Source organism: Anser cygnoides, chromosome 2 (assembly GCF_040182565.1).
Source record: "Anser cygnoides isolate HZ-2024a breed goose chromosome 2, Taihu_goose_T2T_genome, whole genome shotgun sequence".
Taxonomy (NCBI): domain Eukaryota; kingdom Metazoa; phylum Chordata; class Aves; order Anseriformes; family Anatidae; genus Anser; species Anser cygnoides.
The window spans coordinates 141,465,517-141,487,934 of NC_089874.1; the positions used below are offsets into that span (position 1 = coordinate 141,465,517).

The window sequence follows — 22,418 nt, forward strand, 5'->3', positions numbered from 1 at the left end:
GTTCAGGTTATGGATTCTTCATTTCTGGTTCTACACTCTTCAGATTTTCAGTTCTGACATGGTTTATGAGTTTTGTCTTGAAGTAGAATACTAAGAATGGCTTTTAATTCCTAAAACACTGTCAGCACAACTGATGCTTCTTGTCCTTAGATGTCCTCTTGTTGTGAGATTGTCATGTGTCCGAGAGCTCTGTAGGTGATCTAATCTGTGCATAACCAATTGTACTTATCCAAGGAAGTGCCAGGCAGTTTATTCTTCAGTTGTAGTGACAAAGGTATTCATGTTCGCTAATTTCTCTGATAGCGATTTCAGTCCATTCCTGCTGTAGTTTAGTGTGTCTGAGAAAGCTATGTACGTATGCAGCTTACTGGCATGGTTTGGGGTTGAGAGCATTTTGTTTCCATTCCATTTGTAGAAATGCAATACAATTTAAACTATCAGGTTTGTAGGGATTGGCGTGGAGACTTGATTCCTTAATCAAATGGGATGGTATTGCCTTCTGCAACAGAAGTACAGCTTTACTACATAGATTATCCGTATTTCCCCATGGGTAACTTTTGTTTCTGCAGCTTTGTTTCAGGTGATTCGGCTTTAGGGCTTGCAGCTTTGAATGAACAGAGCTGAAGGTGGTTGTAAATTACAGATTTTAAGAATATTTTGTTGATCAACGCAGTAGGTTCCTTGTAGTTCCTACTTGGCTGTCAGAATATTTTTTTTCTCATAAAATCCTGCTGAAGTTTTCTCCAATGTTTACAGAACACATATTTTCCCCTCGCTAAAAACAGCTTAAATTATTAAAATTACTGACTTTTAAAAGGAGTATTTCAACATTTATTTTAAGGTAGGGTGTTTTACTTAACAAGATTATTTCCATTGCTAGTTTTAAGGTTCCTATAATACTGAGGAAAATTATCAGACTGCATCAGAGAAACCGTGTTGTTAGAGGGAGGGAGGAAGAACCCAGCCTCTCTATGCAAAGAGGTTATTGTCACTGTGACCCATCAGGAGCAGTGCTGGACTCTTGCCTCTATAGGTTTCACAGGGAACAGTGACCTAGGTTTGAGCACACTCTGTCAGATGCGTGCATGTAACAAAGTTGGACACGTGGAAAATTAGTTGAAGTACCGTTATGACATTTCCTATTTTATCACATACTGACATAAAAGATTAATTACTGATTTGTGTTTGCACCGTTCTCCTGAACATATTTTCCAGCCATAAGGCCTATTACTCATAACTCGTCCTCATTTCAGAACCACAGAATGGTTTGGGTTGGAAAGGACCAACCCAAATTCTATACTATAAACTATACCTCTACTCTAGGTGGGGTATAGCCACCAAAACAGTTTGCTTCAGGGATCTTCTTGGAACAGAAGCATCAAAGAGCCACTATTTTATGAAGTCAGGAGTTCAAAAAGATATAAGATTTTAAAATATCATTTTTCTCTAACAATGTTTCTAGCATCTTTAGTGGTGGAAGGGGAAGTGTGGTTATCTGAGGAAAACTGGTTTTGAACATAGTAAAGGCCTGCTAAGTTGAGGAGATATATTAGTAATACATGGATTAGAAAAAAGTCATTTTACTAGAAGCCTAGAGGTAGTCCAGGAAGATACCTTCTCTCATAATACATTCTAGCTTGAATGCCAGATGAAAGAGGTCTGCTCAGCCTGAGGCAGAACTGCCAGAGATAGCAGAGCAGAAAGCTAAAATTACCTCTTGATAAGAAGTGCTAAATGAAGAACCACAGCAAGCAAACCTGTTCCCCAGCTGACAGGAGGGAGCCATCACCAGCTGCAGTCAGAGCTTTGTTTCAGGTGCAGTCAGCAAAAGATCAAATAACAAACATCCTGATCTGAATAATCAGCGCTTTGCTCTGCAGTTACCCATCCTCTAAAGTACAGAGCCGGTCGTTAGTTCATTAGACAGCGATAAGACAGGCCTCAGTAGAAACCTTAAACCCAGCACTAACTAGATATTGAGCAACAAAGGGGGTTTTACTTTCCCTTTTCAGCTTAAGGAAGGCTGTAAGGTTTGCCCAATTGCACATTTAGCCAAACCACCAACCCACCCAAAAGGCTGGGTAGTAGACAGCCTGAAATTTTTAGTGAAGTATCCCTGTACCCAGGTATAACAGGTGCTGTCACACACAGGGCGAGGGCAAGAAGTTCCTGAGGGACAGGTGTTGTCAGGGCCTGGTTGCTTCTCTGCCCAAAAGCTGATTCACTACAAGGACATCACCACCACACCTTTTTTTACTCTTCTTTCAAAGTGGCACAGGCAACAGAAGCTGGCATGGGCCCAGTACTGGTAAACCATGCTTCTTGCTCTTATGTAGGAAGGTTTTTTTTTCCACTGATGAGAACCTGCTCTGCACCCCGTAATCCATGTGCACACATAACAAAAAGGGTTACTTACTTACTCTTTGTGTCCACTAGGCCTTGCTGAAGGGTGCAAGCTGAACTATTTAGACTTGTTACTTAAAATAAACAAAATACATATTTTGAGCAGCAGGAACAAAACTCCTTCCCTACTTGTAAGTTAAGATTTATGGCTTGAGTCAACAGAACTCAGAGGAACCAAAACAATGCTGCAGCAGCATGGGACACGATGTGCACGGTTTTAGAAACACCAGTGTCCTTTAAAATGCTTGATGCAAGAAAGCATAATAATACAAAGACAACAGAAGAAAAATGAGCTGATGTGAATGGATTTTGTAATTGTCCGCCTCCAAAAAGAGGTGGCTGTTCACCCACACAAGGCACGGACGTGCAGCCTCCTGGCCTGAGTGCAGCCGTGTGGCCCCAGCACAGCAGAGGGCAGTGGACTTTCATCCAGGCTCCTGCTTTGTCTTTGAGTGTCCTTTCTGGCCGAGGGCCCTACAGGCTGCTCTGGTGCTGCCTTAGTGCTCACAGACCATGCGCTGCAGCCACCCAAGGGCAATGGGCAGGTGCTGGGGTGAGAAACAGCTCGGAGCAGGCTATCACACCCTGATGCCTGGCTGGAGACGTGTTAAATGCTTATCCAAAACCACTCCCTCAGTTACCGGGTCTCTGCCTGCGCAGCACTGGTCACCTAGCCACTGCTCAACCCTGAACTGCAGGAAATACAATTAAATCATTTAAAAATGCATAATACATACATAAATTCTGCCTCCTCTGGAAAAAAAAAAACTATATATATATATATGTAGTTCTTAAACTATGAAATCCCTGACAACTCAGCAGTTTGGGTCTTGACTCTAAAATTTTCAACAGCCTCAAATACAACTCTAGTGCTGCTCTTAGTAGTCAAGGGCACCTTAAATACCTCTGTTTCAATCTAATCGAGTATGGAAGATCAATTGCCATGTTAAGTAAGCTATTATAGCAATAAGTCCATCTGAATTCAATGATGAGGAGGTCTAAAAGCAGCAACTTGGAGAGGCTTCCTGCAGCACAGCCCCAGGGTTTCCTGGTGCCATCTGCTCTCATTCTCTTAGCAGGGGACCCGTCATACAGCTACAGCCTGAAGCAGGGACGCATCTGTGTGCTGAACTCTGGCTTACGTTTAAAAAAAAGGGACTAACGTGTCCTGGTCAGGACTCGTCTCAGCACCTTTTTGTGCCCACGGCAACATCAGCACATTGTGCCTCAGAAGACCACGTGCATGAAGCATTGGCTCCACTAAGAACTTCTGCCATTCTGGAAATCTTTAAAATGGCAGCTTGACAGCTGTAATTGCAGCTGGACCAGCCCCCAGCCAAGGCAGAGGTATCACGAAACGCCGCTGCCTTTTATAGCGGTGTGCCATCGCTGCTCATCCGGAAGGAAACAAGGACAAAACCAGCTGAGCAGCTGCTCGCCTCCACCTCCCCGCGCACATTCGCCTCCCGGCTGTCTCCGCTCTTCGGCACCTTCTCATTTCTTGAGCCCAGGGTGACAGAGGCAAGGATGCCCGCTCCAGACACTACCAACCTGTCATCAGCGCACGCCTGCGCACCCGGACCGAAAACCCAGCTGGGATACAACTTTCCTTTCCAAACACGTCCTCAGGAGCGTTCCTTATTTTCACCTCTTCTGTATTTCTTATTTTTGCCTCAGTACCCTTTTTCCCCTTTCCCAATATGATTGTGTAAATTTAAGTAGACAATTTTGTAACATGCAGCTTTTTCTCGTGAGGCAGCTAAAATCAATCTCCTAAACACCTAGAACAATAGAATTTTTATCCGGAAATTATTTTTAAGTTCATTAACTCTAGTTAATTTTCAACCATCTCCGTGGTTATCCTCATAAAGCATCATTACCCATGAAAGCGATGGCATTACTCAGTAGGCAACTATTTAAAAATTACTTTGGATTTGCATAATGAGAAGTTACTGGGAGGGAAGAGACATACGTCATAGTCAAAAATGTTTACCAACCAGTTAAGAAAAAACAAAAAAAAAAGCTCGTACTTTCACACACACAGTTTAGTGACACTGATTCAATGAAAGGAAGCGATGTACAAGTCCAGATGCTTCACTCCAAAAAAAAAAAAAATCTGCAGACTGGTCAGAAAGCTTACGCAGCACTTTTTATCTATTTAAAATTGCAGCCCTATCTCAAGTGCTCTCTGATATGGCAGAGGTTAGAAACAATTTCCTCAAGGTTCATAATCTGTCATAAATTAGTCAAACTGTCCAGGAACCATGAATCAGAACGGTTTGGGTTGGGAAGAACCTTAAAGCCCACCCAGCTCCAGCCCCCTGCCATGGGCAGGGACACCTCCCACCAGCCCAGGTTGCCCAAAGCCCCATCCAGCCTGGCCTTGAGCACCTCCAGGGATGGGGCATCCACAGCTTCTCTGGGCAGCCCTGATTGCAAAAAATACCTGAAAAACTACCAGCCCGCTGGGAGAGCAGATGGCTATTTCAAGGGAATTGACCTCTCCTGTAGTTTATTTCAGTGCAAGAACAAACCCATTGCTTAAGTGAATTTCTATTTCGGTAATTCTCTAAATGAGAGGCATCTTCTCCTCAATACACTTAGAGCATTCCATTAATCCACTGATATATCTTCTACTTTTTTTTTTTTTTATAGATTCTAAACAATTCAATGCTGCATCAAATTTAAATTTATTAGACAGTGCTGTTTGGATTGCCTCACATATGAAATATTACCTCCGAATAAAGAATGATACAAGATGAATCTGCACAACCGTGTTCTGCTAAAAAAAAAAATTAACTCTATTAACTACATTTTAATGTGAATATAAATTATCAAAGATGGTTTCAGAGTGACTGACAATAATACTACCATTTGATAAAGCTTATTTACAGGATCAAGCCATGTTTTCAATTTCCTGCACAGCAAAACAGAGGAACTGAGAGATTGTTAGGTTTAAGAACAGAAGAAAATACGTCCTCCAACGCCAGTTCCCTGCTGCAAGCTCTAGATTGCATTACTGTAAATTGACGTGCTCTTGTCATTCCATAAATACACTGGACAAAGCCAAACCAGACATTTTCAGAGCTGGAGACACCAACAAGAACTCTATTGCTACTGCACAAGGCATCAGATTCAAAACTAAAGTGAAAATAGAAGCCAAAAGGGGAGTTTCACCTCCTGCTCTGCGGGAAGGAGCGAGTAACTTCTGGCCTAAGGTTGTCAGAGGAGATCCCACAAAAACTGAACTTGTGGCACGCACAACGACAGAAGCACGGGCAGCTCACCAAGTCAGAGGCGTCCTACCGCAACTTCACTCTCCAGCCTCTACCTAAAGGAATCAGTGAATGCTTTAATTCATGATCATAACTGAGAGATTCTATACAGGCATGAAAAACTATATCAGAACTCACAAACTGGCATTACAAGATTAACAGCAAATGCTTCAGTAAATGCTGAACCTAATTCAACACCTTCAGTAGCAACGTATTTTTAAAAGCATTCAGACTTGGGGGGAAAAATATCAGTCCAGAATAAAGCACTAAAGAAGTCTTAACACTATCCACCCTAGAAAAAGTGCCTGATGCTATGGCAAAAATTGCCTTTATGCCTTGCTATCATTCCTAGAGTATGCTAGGTTTCACTCATCCCATTTTTTATTCTCTCCTGGAGCATCCACTATTGGAAACAATATAAAAAACTCGATGCTTTTTAGTGATTTAGGGTTGACCCAGCCAAGTTATCTCGTTATTCAATCTGTTATCAACAGAGCTTACGCATGGGTTTGGGATCCGTGCGTCACAGCACCCCAATCAGTTTTGGTTTTTCACTTCCTGAGCCTGTCAAAATGCAGGTGAGAAAACGAACCTAATGAACACTCGAGCTCAGCCAAGGAAGAAATACCATTTTTTAACCGTAAATACTGGGCAATCTGCAGTGTTTCAGAACCAACATCTTATAGGCAGTGTGAATTGACGAGTGTCCGTTTAGATGTAGGAGAAATTAGGGTTCAGTCTAGCTCAGCAATACAACCACAGCCTGTCCACTTGTACCAGGTGGTGCATTTTTAAACAGAATGATTTGCTTGCAAGAGCCACATCCTCTCTGAAAATCGCTGCCCTGCCCTGCCGGCAGCTCAGACCGCCCTTCTGTGTGATGAAAAGAAATGAGGCTGAAGTCTTGCACAAAAACACAACCATCTTCAGATCTTGTATTTCCAAGTATCAGAGCACTCAACTTCCAAAGCACGCCAAACAAAATTAAAATTAAAGGCAGAAGACGACAGCAGTCAGCACCTTACAGGAAGGAGTGCCCCCTGGGAACACAGGCATTTTTACAAGGCTCTCAGCACGCTAAGCCAAGGACCACTAGAAGTCAGTATTTAGACATTTATTTCAGATATGCAGTTTACACGCATATTATTGAGCAAAACTGAATTGCAAATATACAAATACTGTAACAAGCATTATCAAATAACATAACTGGCACTAGTGTTATAAGCATATTAATGAAACCGGTGAGGGTAAGTCATGGAAGAGGACTGCAGCTCATGGCGTTTTCTTTTTATCCAACCAAACTTCCAGTAGCACCATAATGGCAATACATGAAACACAAGACAGAACATTGTTAACTGTTATTCTGATATTCACAATTTCTTTTCCCATTTTTAGTGATTTACATAGCAAAAAAAAAAAAACATTAACAGTGCAGGCGCTTTGGCCAACTTCAGCTTGTGTTCAGCTGTACATCTTCCGTATGCAAAAGAAAAAAAAAAAGCCAGCATATTTGGAACCCATCTTTGCACGTGGGCAGTCATTGCACTGCACTCTGATTCTGGGACTGCAGCTATGCACGTCTTGCAACGAGATGTCACGTGAACGTCATTCACGAAAGCCTGAGTGAGTCTTTGGTAGGCTAATACTTCATTATTATTATACATTTATCTACCACAGTCATTTTATTCACTAGAATTTTCTTTTGTGATTGAAGGTGGCCAAAGAGGACATTCTGGAAAACATTACAGTAAAATCCTCAAACGACCAGGCACTTCAAACCCAGTCTTTTCCGAAGGCACCAAGAATTGGTGGGGCACCATTTTTCCCCCCTCATGAAAGGTGACTGCATCTGCTTTTCTACAATGCTTATAAATCAATGGATTGTTATTCTACAGGTTTTACACGATATATAGTAGCCTTATCTGCTGCATGGTTGGTTGCATGAATAAATAAGTGACCCCACTGCTCTTCACTGGTGGTGTCTCCATTCCGCCACGCGTTAAGTACCAATTTCTTCTGTTTCAGAACTATGTAAAATGCCGTAACCTTGCTCAAAGTGTACACGCAAACGCTTCTGACACAGGCTACATCCACCTGAAGACACGCGATTCATTCTACATGCATTCTAAATAGTGTGTCCAGTTATGAAACAAAACGATCCTCATGAATATTCACTGCTGGAAGATGTTTGGACAGGTCTCTGCAAAACTTTTGCTTCCCTTAGAGTTCACACTAGAATGGTTTTAAGTCACTAATGCTCAGCTAACACCCATTTATCCCAAACCCCCTATTTTTCAAGTGAACAGTGCAGGACATAGTATTCATTTTAGCATTTAACATATTAACGATTACCCAATTTTTTTATTTTTTATCTAAGTACACCAAGCATATGCTTTCAAGCAAAGTCGTGGCAAAAAAATAAAAAAACATGGATGTATTTGTACTGCTGTAATGCACTTGTTAAAGCCTTCGTGCCCCTTCACACAGGTCTAGGATCCATATGAAGTACTCTTCTTTATTAGACAGGTATATATAAAATACAGTTGTATCAAAACCTTGCTTCTGCTGGTCACCTGAAACTTACGCAAGTCATTGCATGTAATTCAACCAGCTTTCAGGCAGGGTTCGTTAGTGGTAAATACGTTTTTGCAGCACTTTTTGGCTTAAATTTCAGTCTGGATAGCAGTGCTTAATTCCGCAGCATGTTGTGAATGGTTGTTGTTTGTTTCTTTCAGCGTTTCACCAACACCTAAATCTCCATCTGCCGCAGATGCATTATTAACACTTTCCTCAGCGATGTAACTCAGCTGTGGAACATCAGTGCTTGGGGCTGCTGGAAGAGGCGCGGGGATTCCGCTCGCCTGGGGAGAGTTTTCCAAGCGGTCGTTTTCCACCTCCGGGAGAACACTGACTGTGGTAAAGCGAGTGTGATAGTCGCTGGAACCGTGGCTACAGGAAGTTTTCATACTTTCCATATCTGAGCAACTGAACTCAGAAAAATGACTCGAGTGAGAATCTGCTACAGATGGAATACTATCGCTAAGAGAGGGAGAGTCAAATTCACTGGAGTTTGTGCTTTGTTGTTCCAGCAGCTGAGCATCCATGTCCTCTCTTGTCTCGTTTATCTTCATGCTACTCTTCTTTCGCAGCTTACCCTTACATTTTTTTCCTGCTGTTGTTTCTTTGGACCACTTGGTGGCACTAGATTTACTTTCTGGCACGCAGGCCGAGGAACAGCCAGCATTACCACGACCTGCAGCACTGCCATCGTCAACACTGCTGCTTCCACTGTTGTGTCTGAATTTGGCTGGCTTTGATTCAATATCCACTTGTACTTCCATACTGTTGCCTTCCCTAGAACAAGAAAACCTGTGAGTATATCTGGTCATCTAAGACAAGCCAGCCAACGTCGCCAAACAAACTCCTGCTGCTTTCCAAAATACATAGAGCAGAAGAAAGTTACAGTGATATAACTTATTTTAGGAAAAGCATTTAACCAAACAAACAGCCCAAACAGAAGCATGCAGTCTGAAAGACCACATGCTTTACTGAGCCACGATGACTGTGTGCTCCTCTTTGGAAATAACCTTGGCAAATACAAGCAATCATACATAATTTAATTTCTAACAAAAAAATCGTAGCTTCAAAAGTTTTAAGTAGATCAGATGAGGCATGCTTAGAAGATCCTTTAATAAGCAAGGTTTATTAATCTTCCGTTTTTAGCACATTTCTCTTACCTGTCCAAAGGGATATAGGAGTTCAGAATGGATCCTGCCATCGCTTTGGTACTGGCGTTATCACTAACTGTTCCCAAGCTCACTGTGCCAGATTCTCCGCTCAGACTGTATCGTTCTTTCTGCACATCTGCTTGTACTTCCAGTCTTGGAGGGAAAGAAAAAAAAAGAGTTTTATATACTGCTACTACAGTTAAAGCACCCTAGTTGAAAATTACTGTCACCTTGTAAAATTTCTCCCCCATTCAGTAGTAAGCACAGTTTATTAGTTAAAACCCAAAATAGATGAAATTCCCAGCAGAGCAAAACGTTGCATGTAAAAACAGTTTCTGGATGCCTTCCTCCCTGAGATTTACAAGAACAACTTTCAGACTAATCTACAATTCTTTTGCAGATAACGTATGGTCCTCTAAAAAAAATGGACAAAGCAATCAGAAGGATACATAAGTTCAAGGCAGTTCCCATGTTTCCATAGCTGCAAATTATTACTGATGAAATAACTGTCAGAGAACTGTGTTCTCTACTCTGCTTTATATTGCATTTTATTTATTGCAACAATTTCCTTTTTCTACGTAGCCTGGACTTCTGAGTTACTTAAACCAGGTGCCAAACACTACTCATTTTCTTAAGGAGCTAATTCCATCCTGATCCCTAAAAAAGAGTATCCTTTCCAGATACTCTGTCTCTTCAGCATACAGGACAGCCAAAACGTACAGTAAGACCCCAATCACAGAAGGCACCGAGCACCTAGGTGACAAAAAGATGTCACCTGGGCAAGGCTAAGGTGCTCAGAAGGGACAATTTGCTATTTGCAGATTGCTGAACAAGCCAGAAGTTCTGACTGCCGTGAGATGCACCGAGACAGCTCTCCTGTTAGAGGCCACGTTGTGTTAAATGTGAGGTGCCCTCCTGGGAAGAAGGAAAAAATGCAAACTCTTTTAAGACCGTGGTCTAGCAGGATCTTTTGGATATCAATAAGCTTGTCATGGACAAATTCTATCTCAGAGACTGTGTTTTTTAACAGGAACCACTTAAATTTTAAAAAAACATCAAGAAACCTAGTAACACAACTTTCTCTGCTTACATTAAGAGGTGGATACTACATGTCAGAAGAACGTCACTTACCTGTTAAAGCAGTTAACCATCGCACTCCCTGAGAGGCTCCCTGTTATACTGGCTCCAGCCAGGGCCATGGTGCTAGCAGTTTCACTGAGGTTGTCTCGGATGGCTCCTATTCTATCCATGTGGCTGCCACTTGCACTCAAGCTGCCGGTCAGTCCTCCGACACTCCCTTCACCTATGCTGGGGTTGTGGCGTGCCTCTGCTACTGAAGTGGTGTCTAGACAGAAAGGAAGAAGGCTCGTTACTCCTGGAAGCAGAACTTAATACCTTCTAGAGCATGACCATGGAAACTGTCCCTGGAGTTACATTGAGAAGAAAGATTTATAAAATAAAATACCTTTGTCAAAGAAAATTGGACCTTTCTTGGAGTTGCTATAATGGTTATGCGTGGTATGACATACCGAAGACACTGAAAAGTTAACCATGGGTAGGACATGCAATATGGAGCCAAGGAACATGGAGAGACCCAACGTCAAAGGATATTGCTACACAATTTTTAAACAAAAGCACCCGATCAGCAGCTGCAAGTATTTAGTTCTCATTATTATAGATAAACAGATGAAACCCAGCAAGCTTCCACAAACCAGTATTCTGAAAAAAGCAGCTTTGATTTTATCTTAAAACTTTTACCTATGGAATGGACGTTACATGAGTCTGGTTTTGGTTAAAATGGGCAAGTAAAGCTTTAATGCATGGCTACTTTGAATTTGGATTCCGAAAACTGACTTTAAAAAAGAAAATGTTTTTGCTTTTTTTAAAAAAAGTTCCTTTAATCGTTTTTAACATAAGATAAAGCTGTGGGTGCGCTGTCCTCCATTTCTGCACTTTCGAGATCTTGCTGGCCATTAGAGAGGAAGTAAAATAGAAGTGGGATGCTCAGGTACCTTTCAGTCATACTGATCAAAGTGCAAAACTGGATTCTAGAAAAATTAAAATGTTCCTGCTCTTACCTTTCACTAAGTGCTGTGTCAGAAGCTGGACAAAAACACAAGAAGACTGATTGTCTTGCTCTAGGTCCAAGTGAGCAGGTGCTGCATTACAGCACAGCAGAACATGAACGCAGAGCAGCTACCTTCATCTGAGAGCTGGTCTTTCAGTGAAGTATGGAGGTGGTCCTGACTGTGCAGTACCTCTTCTGCAAATAGGTACTCTGGGTATCTGAGGCCATGAAATACAAGTCACAAAGCCCCCGTTCACAAAAAAAAATGAAACATTTTTCTTACCTACAGCTGCATTTGTTCCACCAACGTTTATATCATTTTCATCGTCAAATTCTATCCTGACACCTTTCCCGTTGCCTGCTGAAACGCCACAACCTCCACTTCGGCAGAGGGAAATTGGAACGACTCCATACACGTACGCCAGCATAATAGGAACACCAATACCTGCAGAGGGAAGTACAATCTTTTATGAAAAATAACTTATATTTTGCACTCTTTCGTAACAGTGATCTCATACTCTGTGATTACTTAAGTAATTTACACCCGAAAGAAACCAGGAGGGGCCAAAATTAAGAAGCACCGATAAATCACTAGCTGAAATGACAGTAAAGTATCAGTAGGTAGAGAAGCATAACACTGGGTGAACTAATACTTCCAGTAGGTCTGGAACATCTTTTATAAACAAAATTAAAATATTTCATATTTAAAGTTCATGCAAGTTCTATTGGATTTTGCATTCACTGGAGTCAGACAGGGCTTTGCTATTGATTTAATAGGACTTAACCTCATTATTACCATAGGATCTTTTATATTTTCTGAATCATACTAATTCCATTTAAGAATTATATAAATTTTCCTTAAATTCTGGGGGCAGGGAGCAGAGGGAACACAGTGGAAAGAACCGTGGGCTAAGATGCACACATATATGTGCACATTTATCCCACCACTTCTAGTGGACTATGAAAGTTATTCCTCAGGCATATGAATTAAACCATTCTAAGACTTTGCGGATGGAAGCACGCAGAAGGTACAGAAAGATGTCTGACTGAAAAAATGGCACGATGAATCTAACTGGGGTCTCAAAATCAGGGTTTGTTTACAGTGATCTTAGAGCTACGTGGTAAGAAGATGAATGCGTCATAATACAGAGCCAGATCTTCCTCAAATGCCATCCTCCACATCCTTATGAAAAAAACATGGTAAAATTCAAATTGACTCCCAGTGCGTAACAAGAGGTTTATCAACTACTGTAATGTTAAATGTAACAGACTATTTCTCTTCTGTGTTGAGAAAAGCCTGACATGAAATTATTCAAATATGAACAGACTCTGCAGCAGGTTTTTTTTGGTCAATCATTTAAGAAAAAGCTTTAAATATGTCAGTTTTATGAATATGTATGTATAACCTCAGACACTTCATGTGTTTTTCAAGTCTTGGTTTCTTCACCTGCAAAAGAAAGCTATCAGGCTTATCTGGGTTTTATTCACAAGTGTTTATACAACTCTGATTGCAAGGTGCTACCAATATACAAAACAGAAGTATTTACTTACCTACAGTTACTGCAGCTACAACTGGAGAAACAATTACAGATAGGGTTACACCACCTGCTATGGCCAAATTTCGCTTGTGCTTTGAAATGTCTTTGCCTTCGTATCGATTGTGAATCTTGAGAGAAGAGAAGAAAGGGTTTTTAGAATATTATCATAATAATCAATAATACATTGTTGCAACAATAGAAGGGCTGACCTGGTTTGGAACCTATATCCTGCTCTCTTCCATACAGACCATGTTCTATGTCGTGATTTATTTCTTAGCCTTTCTCAAAGAACAAGAAAATTCATACTCAATTTTATACAACTGTCTTAAAAGCTAGAAATCCCCCAATTCAGCAACTAAACATTTACTTTCAGCCTCAAAGAGCTAAAACACTGAACAGGTTTTTTTGGTTTATTTGTTGAATCATTACTCTACCTTACATGGTTGGGAAAAGTCAACAATTTTCTGGATCAAAGAACTGCCACCCCTGAGCAAACTGACCCTTCTGATTCTCTGTCATCTTTCCCTTGAACAATACAGTGTGAAATTTCCACAGATTAGATCTGTGGAAACAGCTTGAAATAACATCATGAAAATCTTGTAGTAAGGCAGCCTTCACCAAACATAACCTGGAGGGAAGAACAGCAAGGACTCCATTGCTCTGGCACCTTCTCATGACAAACTGTCGAGGTAGGGAATATTTTAGCAAACCTGAGTCTTAGCAGTACTATTATCTACTGTAGGATCTGCTATCCAAAACCCTTACTGGTGGTTCAAGTCTGCCCTAACCCTGAAGTGTGACCATCTCAAATTTATCTGCAGCCACACAAATATCAAAGGCCTTCAAAGATCACTTTTACAGAGATTTCCTACTTTTTTGTTTGTTTTATTCAGCTCTCAGGAAACATGGCTTTTTAGCCATATGTGCTTCATTTGTCAGCATTCTCGGTTAAGATGTAATTACAAATGAACAACAGGTCAGTATCTCAATGGTTGTCATGAGGCTACGTTAATCCTCAGTACATCTAAGGAAGAACACAGAAGAACAACAAGAGGACAATCACAATATTTTTGTACTGATATACTACTGAAAGAAGAATGACAACGTAAGTTGAACTGGAAACTTCAGTACATGTTATGCTCTCTATATTTTCAATTTGAGATTTAATAGGGTTGTTCTCATTCTGGAATAAAGTAAGAACTTGTTCAGGGAAGGCAGGCAAGGAAAAGGAGACGACACTGCATTTCTATACAATGGGAATGCATGTACTTGCTCTGAGAGAACAGCATGGAACGAGGGGGAACTTGAGTGTGGACCATACCTGTAAGGCCTGCAGGTACAGATTAAAAGGAAAAATTGAACGTGAATACTCTCACAGCATACGTGTGTAGGAATTACAAATTCAGAAATATCACGTTTTACGGGTATCTGTGGGACGTTAAGCAGGACCATCTCGGGCACTGAATTTTATTGGTATGGGCAATTTTAACTACCCAAAACAAAAGGAATATGCAAAAAAAAAAAACACCAGTCTGCAAGGGTTCTGGAGTCCTTAAACACAAAGCAACAAAAAGGAATGGAAGGGATGGTTACAGAGGGGAAACTGATTAAAAACATGAAGACAGAGGGTTACATTGGTAATAATAACAATGAGATAAGAATTCCGAGGAAAGAAAGAATACCTAAGAAAGAACACTGCGCCAAAAGAAGAGGGATTTCAATCCCAGCAGAAAACTGGTAGGTTACCAGATATGTATCTCTGAAAATGAGTGAGAATAACGAGTGCTTCCTTAAGGAAACGATAGAAATACAAGCACGAACTCTCCCAGTGCAGAAGAAAGTGTTGCAGAAGTACAAAGTAGCCTCCTTTACTGAAGAAGCAGCAGCATTAAAAAAAAAGGAAAGTAGGTCAGATTACTTTCAAGAAGTACGAAGGAACAGCATGAGGGTGTCAAGACAAAGTCAGAAAGGTTAAGAGAGGAAATAAAAGAGCAAGGGCCAAAGCTAACAAGAAATTATTCTAAAAGTACACTGCTAGTAAGAGGAAGACCAAAATAGATCAGTTTGCTATTTAACAAAAACGAAGAGCTAGCAGACTAAATTGGAGGCCTTCTTTTCCCCCCTTCAGATGTCACTAAAGATTACCTGTGAGACAGGTGATTGGTGACAAAGGAGTAAGATCTGTAGGAAAACAGCACATTAGAGCATACTTGCATGAGCTGATCTGAAAAATATCTTATCAGGCCCAATTTCAAAGTCACTAATAATAATTTTAGAAATTTATTATTCAGAAAGGTTTGAGAAAAAAAAATCAGTAGCAAATCAGTTTTGTTTTCTTCAGTGAGAGGATGACTGGCCTTGAGGACAGGGCGAAGCAGATGCCACACACAGACTTGCAAATTTTGAAGTTTTCTTATGTGATGCTTTTTATAATGGTCCAGACTGAAAAAAAACAGTCTGGAGAAAAGAACTATTAACTTCATGTAAAGCTGACAGAAAAACATCAGATTTCTCATTAGGTTGTGGTTTTTTTGTTGTTGTTGTTATCTCACCAAATTGAAACTCTTTCTCCTGTTCTTCCTTCCAAGAGATGTGCTCTGAATCCAAGAGTATTTTCACCATTTTCATTAATTTGGAAGATGGAAGGAGGAAAGCATTTCTAGTGTCCTCTTTCAGGACAATACCAACCTATCAGGGCTACAAGACTGCCAGAACTCAGACTAGTCTTGAGAAACTGAAAAAATGCCCTGGAACAGTTGGATACAGCACAATGGGAATACGTACACTATGTCGCTTAGGAGGAGACCAATTGCTTGAAGTACCAGTACTGCGAAAAAGGGTACAGGTTTTGGAATACACGACATCAAAATAGCACCTTGTTGAGAAAGAGTCAACAGGTATTTATATGAAGAGGGTCACCCTTTCGTTTAACTGAGCAGAAGTAAAGCTCAGCTTCACTGCTGTACTCCGAGTGGACAAAGGAAGGGATTGGGAGAATGAACTGCCCCGCTGCAGAAGATCAGGTTCAAGACCATCTAAGGAATTTGAAGGCATACAAGTCCACGGGACCTGATGAGATGCATCTGTAGGTCCTAAGGGAACTGGCAGATGTAGTTGCTAAGCCACTGTCCATTGTATTTGAGAAGTCATGGCAGTCCGGTGAAGTTCCCACTGACTGGAAGATAGGAAACATAACCCCCATTTTTAAAAAGGGGAAAAGGAAAACCTGGGGAACTACTGGCCAGTCAGTCTCACTTCTGTGCCTGGCCAGATCATGGAGCAGATCCTCCTGGAAACTATGCTAAGGCACATGGAGGACAAGAAGGTGACTGCTGACAGCCAACACGGCTTCACTAAGGGCAGATCACGCCTGACAAATCTGGTGGCCTTCTAAGACAGAGCTGGTGGGTAAGGAAGGGAATCACAGAATCGTAGGGGTCTGAATGGACCTCAAGAGATCATTGGGTCCATGAGTATGATCAAAAGGCTGGAGCACCTCTCCTATGAAGACAGTTGGGTATCGTCAACCTGGAGAAGAGAAGGCTCTGGGCAGACCTTACAGTGGCCTTCCAGTGCCTAAAGGGGGCCTGCAAGAAAGCTGGAGAGCGACTCTTTGTCAGGGGGTGTGGGGATAGGACAAGGGGGAAATACTTTAAACTAAACGAAAGATTTAGATTAGATATAAGGAGGAAATTCTTCTCTCAGTGTGGTGAGGCAGTGGCACAGGCTGCCCAGAGAAGCTGTGGATGCCCCATCCCTGGAGGTGCTCAAGGCCAGGCTGGATGGGGCTTTGGGCCCTTTTGAATGGGTTCTAGTGGCTGATGTCCCTGCCCATGTTGCACACGGTGGACTGGCCTGGGGCAATTTACAAGGTGCCAAATATAAATGCTGAAACGTGTGTATGCATGCACAAACTTGTACTAGTAGAACTGTATGTTAAAATACTGGTAATTATCTGTTTCTACAAAGAAGTGTTTTTCTAGTTTTGCCTTCCTTCTCTCTAAATATTGTTTAGTTCAAATGAACACAATGGAAACCAGAGATTAAAGACAGCAATTTTGAAAAAGCATACAAGAACTCCCATGGCAAAATATAGAAATCCTTCTTCAGCATTTTGTTCTACCTGTTTTTAAGATCAACTACATTCTTAAAAACACTTTCTCCTGTGCAACTGACATCAACCTTTTCTTAAGTAATTTGTGTCTTTTGTTGTTTTTTTTTTTTCAAAAAGGCTGGTGAAGACAACCAACTGAACGTAGTATTTTACCTTCCGTCCCACATACACAGGAATTCCAATAATCATAGCAGGAATAGCAATGCCAGCTATTAATGCAATTCCTACAGGAGCTCCAACGAGCGTCCCGAGTTGCCACAGTATTTTCTTCTTACGGCTCCATGGTTTCTTTCCCCAAAATGTGCAACCTGATGGGCTACGAGAAAAGTAGAAAAACTTTAAAGAAATTGCAAGTAAACTGATATAACTATACAGTACTAAATTGTTCTCTAGTTACAAAATTATTGTTCTTAGGTTCAACTAACAGACACCGAATTATTTATTATGTCTTCAGATTTGTAGGAGTGGCTTTGGAGAATATTTTGAAATGTAGAGAAGCATATTGCGGATTACCACGTGCTAATCTGTGGTTCACAGGTAACGCAATATAATCAGAGTTCTTGTGTTACTTTATGTAAACACAATTCAGCAGTATTAAGATGTCAGTAAAAACAGTGGTTATGTCCATCTAAAACACTTCATTTGTTGTACACATTGCATGCATGAAAAATATTTTATAATAAAACAATGTACTAATTTAAATACTTGCATTGAAAACTAACTTAATTCTCAGACAGATACTTCAGCTTTGATTCTCTACTCCAACAGGAAGAAAGCCAGACTTATAACACTTAGGAATCTACTTCTACATACTTTAAAAAATAAATTACCAACCATACAGATCTTTTTTCTTGGATGTACCTTAAATAGTGTAAATCTGAGATCTCTTTCATACACAGCCAGCAGAACTCACAGCCACAGACGGCACAAGTCATATGATTGCAGCTTCCATCATTCATTTTTATTATATAAGCAGCACAGCGTGGGCATGGCTTTATGTCATCAGCTGTTTAAAAACGAATATTAAGATTGCATCAGTTCTTTAGGCAAACGGATTTAATCAAAATACAGACATTTGGGAAAGCTGATTGAACCATCATCTGAAAAACGGAAAAAGTTTATTGTAAGTTTTCTTTACAAATCATGGTTTTGCAGCGACTTCTTTGATAACTATTTGTAAACCATGGACCAAGTGATACTAATCAAAACAAGGTGTATTATATCACATTCGAGTAACTGAATAGTTAATGTACACACTGTTCAAGGATTTTCTAAGCTTAATGCAATATACATACATTAGAGTCAGACATTAAGCTTTTATGTTAATACAGGACTGACAGCACACTCTCTTTAAATATAATCCTTTTTTACATTTCATGCTGTTACGAATATTTTGCTCGACTCCACTATGTTATTTCTTATCATACTTCCATCTCCCTTCTACATTTCTTTGGCATCACCACTCTCTTCTTGATTTCTCTTCACAGAAGAGAAATACTTATTGCCTAGAAAAAAAAAACTGTTGTAGAAATAAGAAAATTCCAGAGGCTCTCCTTGTTCCTAAGACAAATATTTAAAAATTGTAGTCAAGCAGCTAGCCCTATCACTAGCAAACAAGGGGGCATTGCGCAACAGTGAAATACTTGTATGCTGACACAATCACAGTTGTGATCTTTGTTCCTTTACGTCACTGGTCAGCATGTCCACTCTGAGCCAAGCTATTTATACACAGCAGCTGAAGTTAACTTGCAGCTCCTCGTGCAGAAGTTCCGGTTTCCTACCTTTGTGCTACTAGTGGGGATAAAAGGAGAAGAGGGATGCAGCTTATACCTGGTGTAAAGAATATCCAAAGAGGCGAGGAACTGGCAGAATCAACTCTAGCAAGTCCAGTGCAGTTGGACAGTGAGCAGCTGAAAGGATGCACTAACTATTCCCAGATGGGAAGAGACACAACTAAACTGAGCATGGATGTGGCAGAGCTACTGGTGTTCGAGCTAGCAGGGACTGAAAGGGGAAGGAAAGGAGATAGCATACTAATTTATTTAAAGTTTATTTTCAAATTCATTTGAACACCAGAGCAATATGCCAATTTAAGGCAAGACGGTGCGCCTCATTTAAAACAAGGCGGCACAAACAACAAATTAAAGACTCCCAAGGCTAAGGCTGGATTGGAGAATGACAGCTCTAACTACATTCAAGTTGCAAGAAGCACTTTCCCCAAAACATGTACTTTTTGTTTGCTCAGCCAGACAAAAGCTGCCAAATAGATCAGAGTGTGGTGAAACGTAAGGCCAAATCTCATCCGTAGCAAACTGGACTCTCACTCCGCAACATATTGCTCTGAAGAGTTTATCTTCCCCCCCACACCTCCCCCTCTTTTTTTTTTTTCTTTTTCTAAGTTATGAAGAAGTCAAGATTTTCAGAAGCTGGAATTGCTTTGTTTCTGATAGCCAAGAAAAATGAGCATTTTATTGAAAAACAGAAACTAGGTAACTCCCTGTGAACAGGGAGTAGCCTACTCAAAAGGAAAAAAATAACAAACATAGATGTCAAACATCAGAGCTGGCCTCAGCCTAACAGTCTCTTCTGGAAGCAGAAAATTAGTGTTGTGGGGTTTTATTTTAACAGCATTTATTAGTAGCAGTATCCTTGTGAAATTTCACCTACAGCGTAGAAAATGCATGTTCCCAGAGTGTAAGGGATAGAGCTAATGAAGTCAGCCTGTCAAACACAGAGAATGCTTTGCACCAAGCTCCTAAGAGTTTCCATTTCTCAGCTATAAAGTAAGAATTTAAAATGCTGACATGCCTCTAGGGTCAAAGTCAGGTGCTCTGGTCACAGAGTACTTGAAATATTAACATCAAAAATTTGACATCAATCCTAAAATTGCATATTTTATGTTTCTGAAACGCAAAGGAGTTAGTATCTACCAAGCTACCATTCAGTTCTTTCCTTTTCAAAGTTAACTGTGCAAACGTAGCAGAAAGATATTTTACAGGCCCAGTATCCTGATCATAAATACCTGCTGCTCCAGATTCCTGGCTGTAACTGATAGACGAAGAACGAATTGTTCTCAGGCGCAGACTTTGAGCTCTCTCCTGGCGAGCTGCATCGCAGGTCTGGTTTGGGTGCCAAATCTGCTTACAGTGATAGCAAAACTCAGTCCCGCAGCCTTCTCGTCCACATGTAAGTTTGGGACAGCTGGCGCATCCAAACGCGATCACAGCATACCTTGAAATTATCAATGGGGGTACAAGAGAAAATTTTTTTAATAAAATCAGTTTTAGTTATAGACTAAAGCTAAAAAGAGCTACCAGAAGAGGTACGAAGGCAGCAGAGATCAGGAGGTGACATCATGTGGCCAGCACAAATTCCTTACCGCCTTTTTCTTCCACGGGTCTATGGCTATGGTGTTAGACTCAGACTGCACAGGAATACTATAATCAAGGCAACACTTTGCTCTCCCCAGACTTAATGACTTCAAGCAGGACTGAAGCACACTGTATTTAAGGCTGAGAAGTTTAAAGTCACAAAACAACAACAGTTTAGAAGAGCAGGAAGAAAAAAAAGGTGTTTAAGTACCTTGGAAAAAGTTACTGCTTTCAGAAGTGTCCCAGTCACTACAGGCATGTCTAAATTCGACCATCTCTTTAATCTAGGATAATCCCTGCTGCACAATCCATGATTCTATGGTTTCTACGATCTATAGTGTGATCTGCTCCTTGAAAGGCACCTGACTTGATAGTGCCTGAAAGTTTGGTACTTTACTGGTTGTCTTCTACCATGAACGCTGCTATCTACATTAAATAGATGTTTGCTTACTCTTTGCATGTTAAAATACCAAAACAGAGGAATTATAATGTAAGGATTTGGCTTTCTAAATTGGTAGCACAATTTTTTAAAACACCCCAATTTTCAAAATAAATTTCAAACTATATATGCAGAAGTAGACAGGAGCTTGGGCTATCACTACCACCTTTACTCTGACAATACTGTAGACCAAAAAGCTCCCCAAATGTTGAGACTTACAGAACTGTTGTGCTATTTTGCGATCAAACACCACATAACCAATTCTATCCAATGATAATGTTGTTGCCACACATCACAGCTGAAACTAATTCCTCCATCAGCTTTAAATTCTGAAGTTCATATGATAAAGAACACGTGTATTACAATGAATATTAATGCTAAATATATGCATATACACACATGTATACTCATATACATATACACACGCCTTTAATTCCTACCCACTGTAATGTTTTCAATGATTTTATGCAATAGCTTTATTTTAAATAGAAAAAAAATACTATGCCCACTGCTATGAACACCTAGAACAGATGTGTAGGTTTATTCATGCAAACAGCTGCCCTGCACAGATTTCAGATCTGTAAGTACAGCAGAGCCCATGTTTGTGGCTGTTCAAACAAAAGTAGCTTTATTTTAAGCGTAAATCGTTAATTTTCAACACACCTCGCCCCATTTCTAGGAGTTGCATTAAATTCACATAAAATATTCAGTAATGATACTAAAAATATTTCCGCACAGATATTTAGCTGAAACTTAGCTATTTTAATTTCAGAGTTAATAGATCCGAAGCTCCATAAAATTAATGTGATATCATTTTATTAATGTTTTAAACCAGCACGTTGGAGGTTGCGCCTCTTTAAACGCTATGCAAAACAAACGGGAGTTTTCAACCTTTCACTTAGAGATGATGTAGCTACACAAAACTACATATGCTCGCCTGTTTTCAAACAATTTACTTTCCAAGCAAAAACTTGTTTCAGTAATTGCTGGAATCTTCGATAGGGTTGCCAAGTTAATCAGCTCAATTTGCCTCACTTGGAGCGACTGAAGAGCTAATTACTCTGCGTGTACACAAAGTGACTCTGGTCCAAACGCTTCTTCAGCACAAAGGGACACATCCACGATTCATTCATGTTATATCGAAGCATCACTCGGCAGCCTGAGCTTGAGAAGTACCAATTCATCTCTTGCCTCCCACGGCTAACAGGGGCTGGGCACATCCCTGAAAGCACTCCCTGTTGGGGACCGATGTATCGGCAGACCTCTGGAAGTAACCTTTTAGACCAGGGCAAGTGTTTGGTCAAACTGCACAAGATTACGGGTTTAATCTGCATTCATTTTACAGGGCGTGTGAATTCTCGAAGTTCTGGATAGGCTGAGAGGAGAGAAGGGACAAATAACCGAACTCAGGGTAACAGCAAGTTTAAAAAAAAACACAGGAAAAGGACAACTAATTGCAGAAACGATATATGGTGGGAGCAG

At 40.6% G+C, this 22,418-nt stretch overlaps 1 protein-coding gene across 5 annotated transcripts in view; it reads right to left on the bottom strand.

The window, feature by feature from the left end:
* Nucleotides 1-6,777: 6,777 nt before the first annotated feature.
* Nucleotides 6,778-22,418, bottom strand: part of RNF19A (ring finger protein 19A, RBR E3 ubiquitin protein ligase) — a 60,455-nt gene continuing 44,814 nt past the window's right edge. For all 5 annotated transcript variants that reach the window (XM_066991234.1, XM_066991233.1, XM_066991235.1 and 2 more), the window contains 8 exons: nucleotides 20,149-20,357; nucleotides 17,988-18,132; nucleotides 17,280-17,442; nucleotides 13,026-13,140; nucleotides 11,758-11,919; nucleotides 10,538-10,751; nucleotides 9,416-9,559; nucleotides 6,778-9,032 (listed from right to left, as the gene is read on the bottom strand). In XM_066991234.1, coding sequence (XP_066847335.1) covers nucleotides 8,342-9,032; nucleotides 9,416-9,559; nucleotides 10,538-10,751; nucleotides 11,758-11,919; nucleotides 13,026-13,140; nucleotides 17,280-17,442; nucleotides 17,988-18,132; nucleotides 20,149-20,357 — 1,843 coding nt within the window. In that variant the 3' untranslated portion in view covers nucleotides 6,778-8,341. The remainder of the gene's footprint in view (nucleotides 9,033-9,415; nucleotides 9,560-10,537; nucleotides 10,752-11,757; nucleotides 11,920-13,025; nucleotides 13,141-17,279; nucleotides 17,443-17,987; nucleotides 18,133-20,148; nucleotides 20,358-22,418) is intronic.